Raw genomic sequence first — 11,449 nt, 5'->3', positions numbered from 1 at the left:
ACAAACGACGCATTTGAACAGGTGTAATTGTTAAGTACGAACGCCTAATACAACTGTTCCCGCAGCAGTCGGTCTACGAAAGGGGAACAGAACTGGATTTATAATCGGCATTGGGCTGTCAACTAAAATAACTTTGGAAATGATACTTCTGACAGAGAACTTAAAAGTTTAAGTTTTAAGTTCTCTGTTCCAACCACTATAGAAGCATAAGACTGACTAATAAAACAAAGTTCTACTTTTAATCTTGAAATAATGTTTACAAATATTTTAAATGATTTCTATTTATGCATTTGCACTCGTACAAATAATCGGAAGAATTTTCTACCTTTTTACTTTTACTAAATACATTGCGGAACTTAACCAATAGACAAGTATTTTTTTCCATGTGCAAATCAAAATTCTTTAGCGAAAGCTCAATACAAACTGTTCAAGAAATTTTGTTTATTAGAAAGCATCAACTCTAGGAGGATCCGCAAATAGTTCTTCCTTTTTACGGTCACCAAAATAGTATTGTTTTAGCCGTTCATTACGCATTGCCTGTAAATTATGATAGGGTTTGATTGTTTTGTCCAAAATGTACAGACATTAAAACTTACATGGAACCTCTTTAGTTGCTTCTGCACACCAACACATTCTCCAAAATCTGCTATAATATCAGCACACATCTTTTGACCCCTTTCAACACCATAAGCTTCAAGGCATTCCATCATTTCCATTTCCATCTTTCCACACTTCTCATAAGTTTGGTGATTGATCAAACATCCAGTCAAATCCGTAAATGGAGTACGCAAAAATGGTCCCAAAGACATTGCAACTGTGGAAGATGAACAAAATAAACTTTCACAAGTATTCGGGAGACGATTTTTGTGCCAAAGGAAATTATAATCTGTGTTCCAGACTTATGGTTCTATAGCAGTGACGTAACATTTCTTTTAAACAAAGTATACTTTCTTCACGATTTATACTAATTAGTATTGTGCCATGTCCCCAATTAAAAAGTCCTGATACTTAAAAAACGCCATATTTACCTATTTATAAGCAGTTTATTGAATTTGTTCCGAAATAGTAGCGCACAAAAACGTATAAACTAAATTATTATGCTTTGGAAACGTCAAAGCTCACAGCTGTTTTATGATAATATAGTTGTTGGCAACGAAGTGAAATGCCATGCTTAAAAAATTCTTCAGGCAGATAAAGAAGTGTGTACAAAGTAGCTATGTTCATACTAGTTGAATACATTGCATTTAAAAAGTAATATCATAATATTATTAATATGAAAAATCAGGATCTGGTTGATTTCCTTAAATACTGTAGTGTATGCCAGTTTTGTCAATTACGTTATCTCAAAGCACGTGGCAATGAATATCAAAATAAACAAGAGTATTTTGATCGGGTACCAAACTAAAAATCGAATATAATTTAAGAACTATCTTAGTTTAATTATTTCAAATATTTCAGGTTAATGTGGATTATGAAGAGGAAGTAGACTTGACCGGGGATCCTGTCAATAAAAAGAAACGCCAGAATGTCTGTCCAACATGTTTGGGGTTATTTTCAGAAGAGTTTAAAGAACAACTCCTTCAATCCATAGAGAGCACAGACATCGATAAATATGAGTGCAATGGAATTGTTTTTGCCATTAGTATTCCTATAGTTTTACAACTGCGGCAATTGTCCATGTGGTACGCCTTATTAGATAAGTTTGGAGATAATATTAACTTAGATCGGGCACCCGACGTATCTTTGAAAGAAGCAATAAAGTTGATTTTAAATCCGACTATTTGCGAAAGGCTAAATAAATCATATGATATCAGCAACGGCTTAATGTTAACTATAAATTTAAGTCATTCGGAAGAACAGGAAGGAATCATTCAATTAGAGAAACTAAATAGCTTGGTTTATCCACGAAAAAAGGGTCAGAAATCGGAACAAATTTCAAGGTCATTAATTGAGAAAAAATATACACCTCTAAGAGTCAGTTCCGAGTTATTCAAAAATTCATTCGTTGTGCCTCCATCAATACCAACCGAAAGCCTTAAATTCGAATCAGTTTCTCTAATTGGACCTTCTACCTATGTAGCAGGGCGATATAGAAAGCTTTCCCGAAAACTATCACATACGCCATGGGTTTTGAATGGCGAAAGAGTAATGGACGACAGTATAGAGGAGATTATTATTCGTAATATAGCTCACTATTTTTGGTAAGGAACAATTTTAATAAACAAAGATGATATTATCATTATTTAATATTCACCTTTTTTCATTTTAGTGATGATCAAAAGAAAGTTAACTTTATGTCAAGTGGTAGAGAGGATGTGGATGTTAGGTGCCTTGGAGCAGGTCGACCATTCGTATTGGAAATACCTAATGCTTTTCGATCGTCCCTGTCTTCTGATTTAGCCCGTGAAATGGAGGAAAATATAGATGTCTCTCAAAAGGTATCAGTTCGTGATATTCAAATAGTTAAACGAGAAGAATTAATACATATAAAAATGGGAGAAGAACAAAAAAGAAAATGCTATCGTGCACTTTGTCAAATTGGCAACATAGTGACGGTAGATATTTTAAAACGGCTGGATTTTCAGAATGGATTTGAAATCCAACAGAAGACCCCGATACGCGTATTACATCGCCGACCCCTCCACACAAGACCCCGAACAGTGTATAGCTTAAAGCCATCAGTTTGTAGACAAAATAAAAATTTGATTATCCTAGACATCGTAACACAAGCGGGTACATACATTAAGGAGTTGGTGCATGGAGAATTCGGACGAACTATACCATCAGTAGCGTCACTGATTGGACAACATATTGATATCATAGCGCTTGATGTCGTGGAAATAGATTTGGATTGGCCACCTTCAGTTTGCTCATTATAAAGACGACAATTTTTTTCCACAAATGACATTTTGTTGCTACATGTTGATATTTTTAAGTTCAAATAAAAGCAAATATAAACAGCACCCATGTATGTATTTAAATTGGTTCGTATATTTGTTTAAATGTATTGAAAAACGTCCACTTTTTTTTTTAATATACCATCTTTAAAAGAAATCAAAAGGAATTTAAAATATTTTTTTCAAAACCACAATGCTTAAATGTTTTATTCAAATTAGTGTTTTTAAGTTAATTACAGATATTTTTGGCGTTAATGTCGGGCATCCATTTAAAACCATCTTTATTTACGATAGCGACTTTGAAATTCTTCTGATTTATTACAAGACGCTTTTGTATTTCCTTAACACAGTGTTCTAGAATCGTATACGCCTCATTTGGGTTTAAGCCATTTTTATATTCTCTGTCAAAAATACTTTGACAAAACATTGCTCCGTAGCCTTGGCCACTGTATTTTACTTCAACGGAATTAGCTAAATAGTCGATGAAGTATAATGCTGATTTTTGTGTTTGTTCATCATAGCTAAAAATTTTATATCACTATAAGATTATTTTTTGAACATACATGTATGAATATAATTTTTACCCTGCAATCATCATATTAACTTGATATGGTGTTCTGCTACGCAAGTAATCCGCAAGATTCTTTCGAGTAAAGTGTGCTGCCTCCTTGGGTGATAGCTCGTAGTTGTTTCGCATTTTGTACAGGGCAATATTTTTGGAAATAAATTCCGTGAATTGAACAGTATCGCCAGATTCGCCCATTGTGGCAAATACAAGACTGTTGTTAATCTTGTGAATTTTATTTTCATCTAGTAAATTAGAAATTTTTAATTTATTAAAATTCCATTACAAATACTTATTTATTTACCTTCCTTCATAACAACAATGGACCGAGCTTGAGTTGTTTCAGCTGCAACAATAGCAAAGTCTTCTCCACGTATTCCCAAAATCGTCTCCATTGTATATAGTTCTGTTTATTTTATTTATATGAATCTACAAAATTCCAAACAGAATGTAGTTATAGCCGGGAATGACAAGTCAATTCAGTCAATCGGACGAATTATAGCAAAGTTGGTTGTCTTTACACCATTGTCGATAATGACGTACACTGCCGCTTTTGAAATATTTAATTTTACTTACGCAGAGTGTTCATTGGCAAAGTCTTAAAATGAACTCACATTACTTAATTTTTATTTACACTTTGCACAATTCCTCTAATATATTATATTAAATATAAAATGGTTTTAAATTTCAATACATAAATCATTTCAATTAATTTGTTTAACTTTTTTTGTTGGTAGATGTTTTGGATTAGATATGGTATCACAAAACTTATTGACACGTTTTCACATAATGCCAACCTGTTTTGACACATCATTACCTCTGTTGGTAAGAAGAAGAAACGGTGCAACATTTAGTACAACACTTTCTTTTCTATAATATTTGTGGTGCATGCGTGGTCAAATTGATAAAATTTATTTATTGAAATAATCATAGATAAATTTAACACAATAACTGTTAAAAATTACAAAGCTTTGTTAAATGTCCGATCCAGTGGTGGAAACCGTTGCTGATGCCGTTAAAGATGCGGTGGAAAATGCAACCAGTGAAACTATAACAAATGAAAAAATCCCAGCCACACCAGAGGGCATTGTAGTTGCATATGGAAGTTTAGTGGTAATGGCGATGCTGCCAATTGTATTTGGTTCAATTCGTTCTGTTAAATTGCACAAACTCAAAAAGGTAATTAGAAATTGTATAAAGAAGATTATCTCTGCATATTCGTGGTGCAGCAACAAAAACAATAAAATAAATCCTTTTTTTTGCTTAACTTACCTAATTTCAGGTGAGTGGGGAAAAGGCCGAAACAATGACCAAAAAAGATGCGATGTTCTTCCCTATAATAGCCTCAGCCGCTCTCTTTGGACTTTACATGTTCTTCAAAATTTTCTCTAAAGACCATATCAACCTCCTCCTCACTGGTTATTTCTTTTGCTTGGGTGTTATCGCATTAGCACATCTTCTTAGTCCAATTGTCAATTCACTGATGCCTACGGCTGTACCGAAAATACCTTTTCATATGCATTTTACCAAAGGGGAAGGAAAACACAAAGAGGATATTATAAATTATAAATTTTCAACGCATGATATCATATGTTTGGGCATTTCGTCAGGGATCGGTGTATGGTATTTATATAAAAAACATTGGATTGCCAATAACATGTTCGGACTAGCTTTTGCTGTGAACGGAGTGGAACTACTCCATCTTAATAACATTGTCACAGGATGTATACTTTTAAGTGGTTTGTTTTTCTACGACATTTTCTGGGTATTTGGAACAAACGTAATGGTTACAGTAGCCAAAAGTTTCGAAGCGCCAATTAAATTGGTTTTCCCACAAGATTTACCCACAAACGGTCTAAGTGGAACCAATTTTGCGATGTTAGGATTGGGTGATATAGTAATTCCAGGTATTTTCATAGCGCTACTATTACGCTTCGATCATAGTTCCAAGCGAAAAAGTCGCATTTACTTCTATTCAACTTTGGTGGCGTATTTTCTTGGACTTATGGCGACTATTTTTGTAATGCATGTATTCAAACATGCGCAGCCGGCACTACTGTATCTTGTTCCCGCATGCATGGGTACTCCATTGTTAGTGGCGTTGGTGCGAGGCGAACTGAAAAGTCTTTTTGCGTAAGTTTTATAAGTATTTGATAGAAAGTCTTAAATAATAAATAATTGGTTGTTTCAGTTATGAAGATCATCCCGAGGAAAAATCTGAGAAGAAAGAGAATAAAGAAACATCTGCTAGTAGCAGTGGAGCAAATAAAAAGAAAGAATCAAAGAAAGCCAAATGAAATTCCTTTGGTTGTAATTCGTAATACATATAAAATTATAAAACAAAATATTTATGGATCGTATTTAAGAAAAATGTTTTTTTATGAGTTTATATTCTATTAACTCGCATTTGAGTTCTGTAATCGGTCCAAACCAAAGTTAGTTCAGAAATATATTTGTAGACATATACATTTATTTTAAAGAATGCAAAAGACTTATTACAAGCATTCAATTGGCTTACAATTCGGAATATTTATCTTATATTTTTATCAAATTTAGATATTTAATGAGTACTAAAATTAATTTTTGTTTTGGTTTTTTTGTATAAGCTTTATAAGTAATAATGAAGGCTAAACTATGCGGATAGGAATTCGGCGCACAAGAATGTACATATTTAAAAATTGTGTATGCAAATTGATTTGAAATTTAAATTAAAATCCAATGAAAAGTTCTTAATTAAAATAAAAACAGTTTTTACATTGATAATTTGTTTAAGTAAACCATCTACCTAAAATGTTTTTTTTTTTTTTTTTTGATTTTTTAATCGAATCAGATGTATGCAAATTTATTTCTTAAGAAATGTAAAATTTTTGTATGTCTTTAAAAATCAATATGTTTCCAGCTGTTCAAGTGGGAGCCATTTTGAACTCTCTAGAGCGTCATATAACAGACGATCTGCATCTAATGTCTCCCGATTTAACTTGTCTATATCCAATGTATACTTGTGTTCCACTAAAGCGTAATCATCGTCTTCACCAACATTAGTTGTATTATTAGCAGCCGCTGTAGCTGCTGCTTGTTGTTCATATTGTGCTGCACGCTGAGCACTCCATGCCTCTGCATGTTGAGCCAGTGTTTGTGGATTGGCATGGGACTGTGCTATTGATTGTTGATAGTATGCACTGTTGGGATCTGATATAGCTCCTGCTCCACTCTGATCATAATATCCTTGCCAAGAATTATAGTTCTGCCAATAAGTGCTAGTAGGATCATAGTATTGAGAATAGTCCGCAGTTGTCGCTGTTGTGGTCGATGTCCCAGTAATACCAACACCACCATAACCATAATTACTAGTTGTACCAAGTGCAACGCCTAATTCATTCTTTGGTTTTGGCACAGCATTACAAATTTTTATTGGTTTAGTTCCTAAACCAATGTATCCATTCATATCATACAATGCCGACTTTTGTTCGTCCTCGATGCCGAATCGTACGAACCCGTAGCCTTTCGAAAACCCAGAACTATCCAAAATTACTTTGGCAGTTTTTATAGAGGTATATTTTGTTGAAAACACCTTATAAAGTTGATAATCATCGACATCTGAGCTTAAATCTCCAACCCATACACTGAATTCTCGCTCGTTTCCAGGAAGTTTATATGAATTACTTGCGCTATTTAATCGAAAACGAACAATCGGATTAGTTCCAGGAATGGGTTTACCATTTAGTTTATGCATAGCATCCATTGCACTCTCGTCGGTCGCAAAATTAACAAAGCAGTAACCAGCCGGTTCACCAGTATATTTGTTCCTCATTAGTCGGACTGTTGTTGGCTCCTCACCCATTTTACGAAAAGCAGCTATTATGAAATTTTCCGTCATGTACGGCTCCAACTAAAATTATTTAAAATTCGCTTATATAGAGAAACTTTAATTAGTTAATTATCATTTACTTACACTACCCATCCATAATTGACAATGAACAGATGACGACATCTTGGTATTGTTAAGTCCTTTCCCCAAAACAAAGTGGGACAATAATTTATTATATATGTATATGTATAAAATTATAGATCTAAAGTTTATAGCGTCAAAATGTTTAAGAATGAACAACACCAATAATGAACAATATTTTTGACGTTCTAATATTTATAATACAAAGTGCTGAACACACATAGAGCGCGACAGACTGCAAGCGACATCTGTCAAATATTCAAATACACACGTTCTTATAGACACAGTTATGTACTTGTGTAGCTGCCTCAATAACTGTGTCCATGAGAACTTGTGTATTTTAGTTTTTGACAGATGTCGCTTGCAGTCTCCCGCGCTCTATGTGTTCAGCACTCAAATGTGTACTCGTCGGGGTCGTAAATGTCAACAAGTGACATTTTGATTAGATCTTTCAATGCAAAAATTCACAGTAGATTTTAACTGTAATTTTAGTCGAAGAAATGGTGAAGATTTTTTAATAATTTTATTTGCCATCACTGGTAAATGGATTATTAGATAAACTTGCTCAGGTGGCATTTGGAGTGTTTTAAGATTTTGTGGAAGTGACGAATTTAAAATGCCGAAAAAGAAAACTGGACAAAGGAAGAAAGCTGAAAAGCAAAAATTGCGTCTCAAAGAGATCAGGAATCGTGAAGTACCACTTGCTGACATGCCCTGTAATGCACCAATGGAATGTGAAAAGTGTGATAAAAAGCAGAAGAGTAGAGCATTTTGCTACTTTTGCCAGAGTCTCCAACGTTTACCAATATGTGCTCAATGTGGAAAGATAAAATGCATGCTGAAAACTGGCGACTGTGTTGTAAAACATCCTGGAGTATATACCACTGGTCTTGGTATGGTCGGGGCGATTTGTGATTTCTGTGAAGCTTGGGTGTGTCATGGAAGGAAGTGTCTTCAAACACATGCCTGCACTTGTCCTCTGCAAAATGCAATTTGTCTCGAATGCGAGCGAGGAGTTTGGGAGCATGGTGGTCGCATTTTCAAATGTTCATTTTGTGATGGATTTTTATGCGAAGATGACCAATTTGAGCACCAAGCGTCATGCCAAGTTTTGGAATCGGAGAATTTCAAATGCCAGAGCTGTAACCGGTTGGGTCAGTATTCTTGCTTGCGTTGTAAAACTTGTTACTGTGAAGATCACGTGCGAAGGAAAGGATTCAAATATGAAAAGAATAAAGCAATTCCATGTCCGAAATGTAATTATGAGACGTCTGTCACAAAAGATTTGAGTATGTCAACGAGATCTCATAAGTTTGGACGTCAACAACAGGGGGCACCAGTAGATAGCGATGACGAGTATGGAGGATTTTCATATTACGGCGGAGGTGCTTATGGTGCCGGTGCCAGCTCCAGTTATGCTCAGGAAAATGAAAGTGACGAAGGCGAGTATGATTACGAAAACAGTGATGAGGATACCGAAGAAGACGAGGATAGTGACGAGTCGCAAGAAACAGAACAAGACAAAGATAAATAGTAACAAAAAATGCGACATAACGTTTTTTATTGAACTTGCATTTACTATAAATAAATTGTATATGTAGTGCAAATAGTGCAATGAAATAACCTAAATAAAAACACATACTATACTAAATTTCCATCGAAGTTATGAGTTTTCAGATTCCTTAAATCTGCAAAAAAATAGAAATTATTTTTTTTCTTCTTCGATTTTAATATATATAAATATTGCACATACTTGCACTTAAGGCATGTAAAGAACACAGTTTGCCCTTCATCAGCAGAACGCAGCTGCAGTGTCGCATAAGACATTTGCATATTGCCACATTTTGGACATTTGCGTTCAACAACCGGCCCTTCTGCTTCATCATCTGGGTAGCTTTTAGCTTTATCAAATACCTTTTCTGGATTGTAACTGTTGAAGTGTATAGTGTACTCAACGTCTTGTGATCCAAAAACTAAAATTTCATATACCAAAATTAGTTCCAAATGTGCACTTTGAAGTTTGAAAGCTTTATAAATTCACAAAATACTTTACCGTCAGGGGGAAATTCCTTTTTGCAATTGTAACATACAACATATCCTACTGTATTTAATTGCGGAAGAATGGATCCACACACTGGACAAAAGCCGGGATGCGAGTTGAACGTCTCCATATTTATGTTTTGATTAGAGTACAGACTATAAGCCAACACTTCATCAGAGCTCACATGTGAAATTGTCAGTTTTATCAGAGAACGTAAATTATATACGTTCTCTGGTTCTCTGATATTGTGGCCTCAATAGATCACAATAGTTTGAAGCATTTAAAAGGTAAAGTCGATAAAGAAGGTTTACTATTCTGAAACGCAATGCAAAGAACGCTGAATACAGAGAACGTAAATTTACGTTCTCTGCTGAATATGTCGAATGGGACCATAACCTAATATACCACTGGTATAATATTTTTTACATAAATTAGGTTAGTAGATTACGAAAGGAAGGGCAAATGATTCATTTATTTAAATTTTTTTCGATGCCACATTTAGCAACATGAAATAAAATATTGCAATTTCCCAATTTAATTGTTACCTGCGCCTAAAAGGCTATATGGCGAAAAATGAGGTCTTAATAAAACGATGTTATTTTTAGCATGCATCATTTCCCTAAAACTTGGAAATTTAATTATCATCGTTGAAAGTATCCTTTTCCCCGCACTTTGAAAAACTTGAAATGGATGTAAAATTTAATCACTACTTTTGTTGAGGAATTCCCAATAGTTTTCAATAGTTAAAAAAAATGAAGTAGAGAGAGTACGAGGCATTGAAAGTTTTGGAAATAAAATTTCAATAGAACCAAAGTATGTACTACTATGAATTAAAAATAAAACGTAATTTTATTTATGTATGTGTTTTCGAAAGTTATTTCGGCGTTATGACAGAGATGTTCATACTTACACATTTGAATCTACATACATATGTATGTAGGTATGCAATGTGTTAGTGTTTAAAAATTTTGTTTGCGGATAGATGAGTCACTCAGTGTTACAGTCGTTAGTAATTGCGCTAAAACTTGTTCCACCAACTGACCATGAACTTTACATCAATAATCCTTTTGTTTGTTTGTATATGTATGTACCTAATTACTTATGTACATATGTACTGTAAGCCTTTTAGTTAAAATAACATGAATGTTGCTGTAAGCTTTTAACCGTCGCCGTGATACTTCTTTTAAGTTTTAATTTAGTGTGGATCAAAATAAACACCAGTAAAACCAGCTGCCTTTAAATATACCACTGATTCTCCAATTCACTGAAAGTGAAGAAAATAATGTCGATTTGTTTTTATGAACGATTATTGAGGCAAAATAAACTTCTCCAAAAAGTTTAAAAACCATATCAACCAATCATGAGAGAAAAGTCGAAAAACTATATAAAATGTCCACCTAGTGGTCTCATTATTCTATTCACCTTCATAAACACGAATGGTGAATTTAAAGAAATCCAACAACAACATGTTGAGCTTGTATTACACATGTCCATATGTATGTATGTATGTTATTGAATAAAGGAGTAACAAGGATTCAATTTATTGCGGCGCGTATTGTTTTTGTGCTATGAATGTACATACATACATATGTACACACATACATATGTACTATATATGCAGGCGATTGAGATTTCTGCGACACTGACCAAATTTTGATGACTCATTGACAAATGTAACTACATTTGTATTTGTATTACTTACTTGCGTCAAGGTCGCGAACAATAGAGGTTGTAGTGCTAGTGGCTTTGGATTAATCAAAAAATACGGGGTAGTTGCTTCAAGCTGAGAAAGAGCATTTTATAATTGTATTTGTACATCGCTATTTTTTCACTCCTTGCATATACATACATACATATGTCTGTGGACATACAATTACAAATACATAACGTAATCATTTTATTCACAAAGCAGAATAGCAAATTACCCGTTGACGACTTTTAACAAACCCAATATTTGATTGGCTGGATAATAAATAATGGTAAAAGACTTACATACA

The 11,449-nt window shown here is 34.0% G+C and overlaps 7 protein-coding genes across 7 annotated transcripts; 3 read left to right on the top strand and 4 right to left on the bottom strand.

Moving 5' to 3' along the window:
- Positions 1 to 220: 220 nt before the first annotated feature.
- LOC126753649 (NADH dehydrogenase [ubiquinone] iron-sulfur protein 5) lies at positions 221 to 1,137 on the bottom strand. The gene is made up of 3 exons (XM_050465305.1): positions 1,029 to 1,137; positions 597 to 814; positions 221 to 537 (listed from the first exon to the last, which is right to left on the bottom strand). The coding sequence occupies exons 2-3, from the start codon at positions 807 to 809 to the stop codon at positions 445 to 447; spliced, it is 306 nt and encodes a 101-aa protein (XP_050321262.1). The 5' UTR covers positions 810 to 814; positions 1,029 to 1,137; the 3' UTR covers positions 221 to 444.
- A 48-nt stretch (positions 1,138 to 1,185) lies between these two features.
- LOC126753646 (putative tRNA pseudouridine synthase Pus10) lies at positions 1,186 to 2,963 on the top strand. The gene is made up of 3 exons (XM_050465303.1): positions 1,186 to 1,393; positions 1,459 to 2,201; positions 2,270 to 2,963. Exons 1-3 carry the CDS (start codon positions 1,274 to 1,276, stop codon positions 2,877 to 2,879), a joined length of 1,473 nt encoding a protein of 490 aa, XP_050321260.1. The 5' UTR covers positions 1,186 to 1,273; the 3' UTR covers positions 2,880 to 2,963.
- A 108-nt stretch (positions 2,964 to 3,071) lies between these two features.
- LOC126753647 (probable proteasome subunit beta type-2) lies at positions 3,072 to 3,953 on the bottom strand. Its single transcript, XM_050465304.1, has 3 exons — positions 3,767 to 3,953; positions 3,482 to 3,707; positions 3,072 to 3,418 (listed from the first exon to the last, which is right to left on the bottom strand). The coding sequence occupies exons 1-3, from the start codon at positions 3,855 to 3,857 to the stop codon at positions 3,127 to 3,129; spliced, it is 609 nt and encodes a 202-aa protein (XP_050321261.1). The 5' UTR covers positions 3,858 to 3,953; the 3' UTR covers positions 3,072 to 3,126.
- A 324-nt stretch (positions 3,954 to 4,277) lies between these two features.
- On the top strand, positions 4,278 to 6,225 carry LOC126751931 (minor histocompatibility antigen H13). The gene is made up of 3 exons (XM_050462386.1): positions 4,278 to 4,641; positions 4,745 to 5,595; positions 5,654 to 6,225. The coding sequence occupies exons 1-3, from the start codon at positions 4,441 to 4,443 to the stop codon at positions 5,757 to 5,759; spliced, it is 1,158 nt and encodes a 385-aa protein (XP_050318343.1). The 5' UTR covers positions 4,278 to 4,440; the 3' UTR covers positions 5,760 to 6,225.
- LOC126751932 (tRNA selenocysteine 1-associated protein 1) lies at positions 5,810 to 7,626 on the bottom strand. Its single transcript, XM_050462387.1, has 2 exons — positions 7,415 to 7,626; positions 5,810 to 7,351 (listed from the first exon to the last, which is right to left on the bottom strand). Exons 1-2 carry the CDS (start codon positions 7,451 to 7,453, stop codon positions 6,347 to 6,349), a joined length of 1,044 nt encoding a protein of 347 aa, XP_050318344.1. The 5' UTR covers positions 7,454 to 7,626; the 3' UTR covers positions 5,810 to 6,346.
- Positions 7,627 to 7,880: 254 nt separating this feature from the next.
- LOC126751933 (zinc finger protein 330 homolog) lies at positions 7,881 to 9,073 on the top strand. Its single transcript, XM_050462388.1, has one exon. It carries the CDS (start codon positions 8,028 to 8,030, stop codon positions 8,943 to 8,945), a length of 918 nt encoding a protein of 305 aa, XP_050318345.1. The 5' UTR covers positions 7,881 to 8,027; the 3' UTR covers positions 8,946 to 9,073.
- On the bottom strand, positions 8,943 to 9,714 carry LOC126751934 (DNA-directed RNA polymerase I subunit RPA12). The gene is made up of 3 exons (XM_050462390.1): positions 9,465 to 9,714; positions 9,165 to 9,384; positions 8,943 to 9,099 (listed from the first exon to the last, which is right to left on the bottom strand). Exons 1-3 carry the CDS (start codon positions 9,580 to 9,582, stop codon positions 9,075 to 9,077), a joined length of 363 nt encoding a protein of 120 aa, XP_050318347.1. The 5' UTR covers positions 9,583 to 9,714; the 3' UTR covers positions 8,943 to 9,074.
- Positions 9,715 to 11,449: the final 1,735 nt, after the last annotated feature.

Source organism: Bactrocera neohumeralis, chromosome 3 (genome assembly GCF_024586455.1).
Source record: "Bactrocera neohumeralis isolate Rockhampton chromosome 3, APGP_CSIRO_Bneo_wtdbg2-racon-allhic-juicebox.fasta_v2, whole genome shotgun sequence".
Classification (NCBI taxonomy): domain Eukaryota; kingdom Metazoa; phylum Arthropoda; class Insecta; order Diptera; family Tephritidae; genus Bactrocera; species Bactrocera neohumeralis.
Note: the sequence above shows the minus strand (reverse complement) of the source record. Positions and strands in the feature narration are given on the sequence as shown.

Bases quoted from the DNA above. Each gene is read 5' to 3' on its own strand.
- LOC126753649 (XM_050465305.1), bottom strand. From the start codon at position 809: ATGTCTTTGGGACCATTTTTGCGTACTCCATTTACGGATTTGACTGGA. The intron at 538-596 runs GTAAGTTTTAAT...CATAATTTACAG, and splicing joins AGCAACTAAAGAGGTTCCAT to GCAATGCGTAATGAACGGCT.
- LOC126753646 (XM_050465303.1), top strand. From the start codon at position 1,274: ATGAAAAATCAGGATCTGGTTGATTTCCTTAAATACTGTAGTGTATGC. The intron at 1,394-1,458 runs GTACCAAACTAA...CAAATATTTCAG, and splicing joins AACAAGAGTATTTTGATCGG to GTTAATGTGGATTATGAAGA. The intron at 2,202-2,269 runs GTAAGGAACAAT...TTTTCATTTTAG, and splicing joins AATATAGCTCACTATTTTTG to TGATGATCAAAAGAAAGTTA.
- LOC126753647 (XM_050465304.1), bottom strand. From the start codon at position 3,857: ATGGAGACGATTTTGGGAATACGTGGAGAAGACTTTGCTATTGTTGCA. The intron at 3,708-3,766 runs GTAAATAAATAA...CTAATTTACTAG, and splicing joins CATTGTTGTTATGAAGGAAG to ATGAAAATAAAATTCACAAG. The intron at 3,419-3,481 runs GTAAAAATTATA...TAAAATTTTTAG, and splicing joins GTTAATATGATGATTGCAGG to CTATGATGAACAAACACAAA.
- LOC126751931 (XM_050462386.1), top strand. From the start codon at position 4,441: ATGTCCGATCCAGTGGTGGAAACCGTTGCTGATGCCGTTAAAGATGCG. The intron at 4,642-4,744 runs GTAATTAGAAAT...ACCTAATTTCAG, and splicing joins AATTGCACAAACTCAAAAAG to GTGAGTGGGGAAAAGGCCGA. The intron at 5,596-5,653 runs GTAAGTTTTATA...TGGTTGTTTCAG, and splicing joins GAACTGAAAAGTCTTTTTGC to TTATGAAGATCATCCCGAGG.
- LOC126751932 (XM_050462387.1), bottom strand. From the start codon at position 7,453: ATGTCGTCATCTGTTCATTGTCAATTATGGATGGGTAGT. The intron at 7,352-7,414 runs GTAAGTAAATGA...AAATAATTTTAG, and splicing joins GTCAATTATGGATGGGTAGT to TTGGAGCCGTACATGACGGA.
- LOC126751933 (XM_050462388.1), top strand. From the start codon at position 8,028: ATGCCGAAAAAGAAAACTGGACAAAGGAAGAAAGCTGAAAAGCAAAAA.
- LOC126751934 (XM_050462390.1), bottom strand. From the start codon at position 9,582: ATGGAGACGTTCAACTCGCATCCCGGCTTTTGTCCAGTGTGTGGATCC. The intron at 9,385-9,464 runs GTAAAGTATTTT...ATGAAATTTTAG, and splicing joins AAAGGAATTTCCCCCTGACG to TTTTTGGATCACAAGACGTT. The intron at 9,100-9,164 runs GTATGTGCAATA...ATTTTTTTGCAG, and splicing joins TTTACATGCCTTAAGTGCAA to ATTTAAGGAATCTGAAAACT.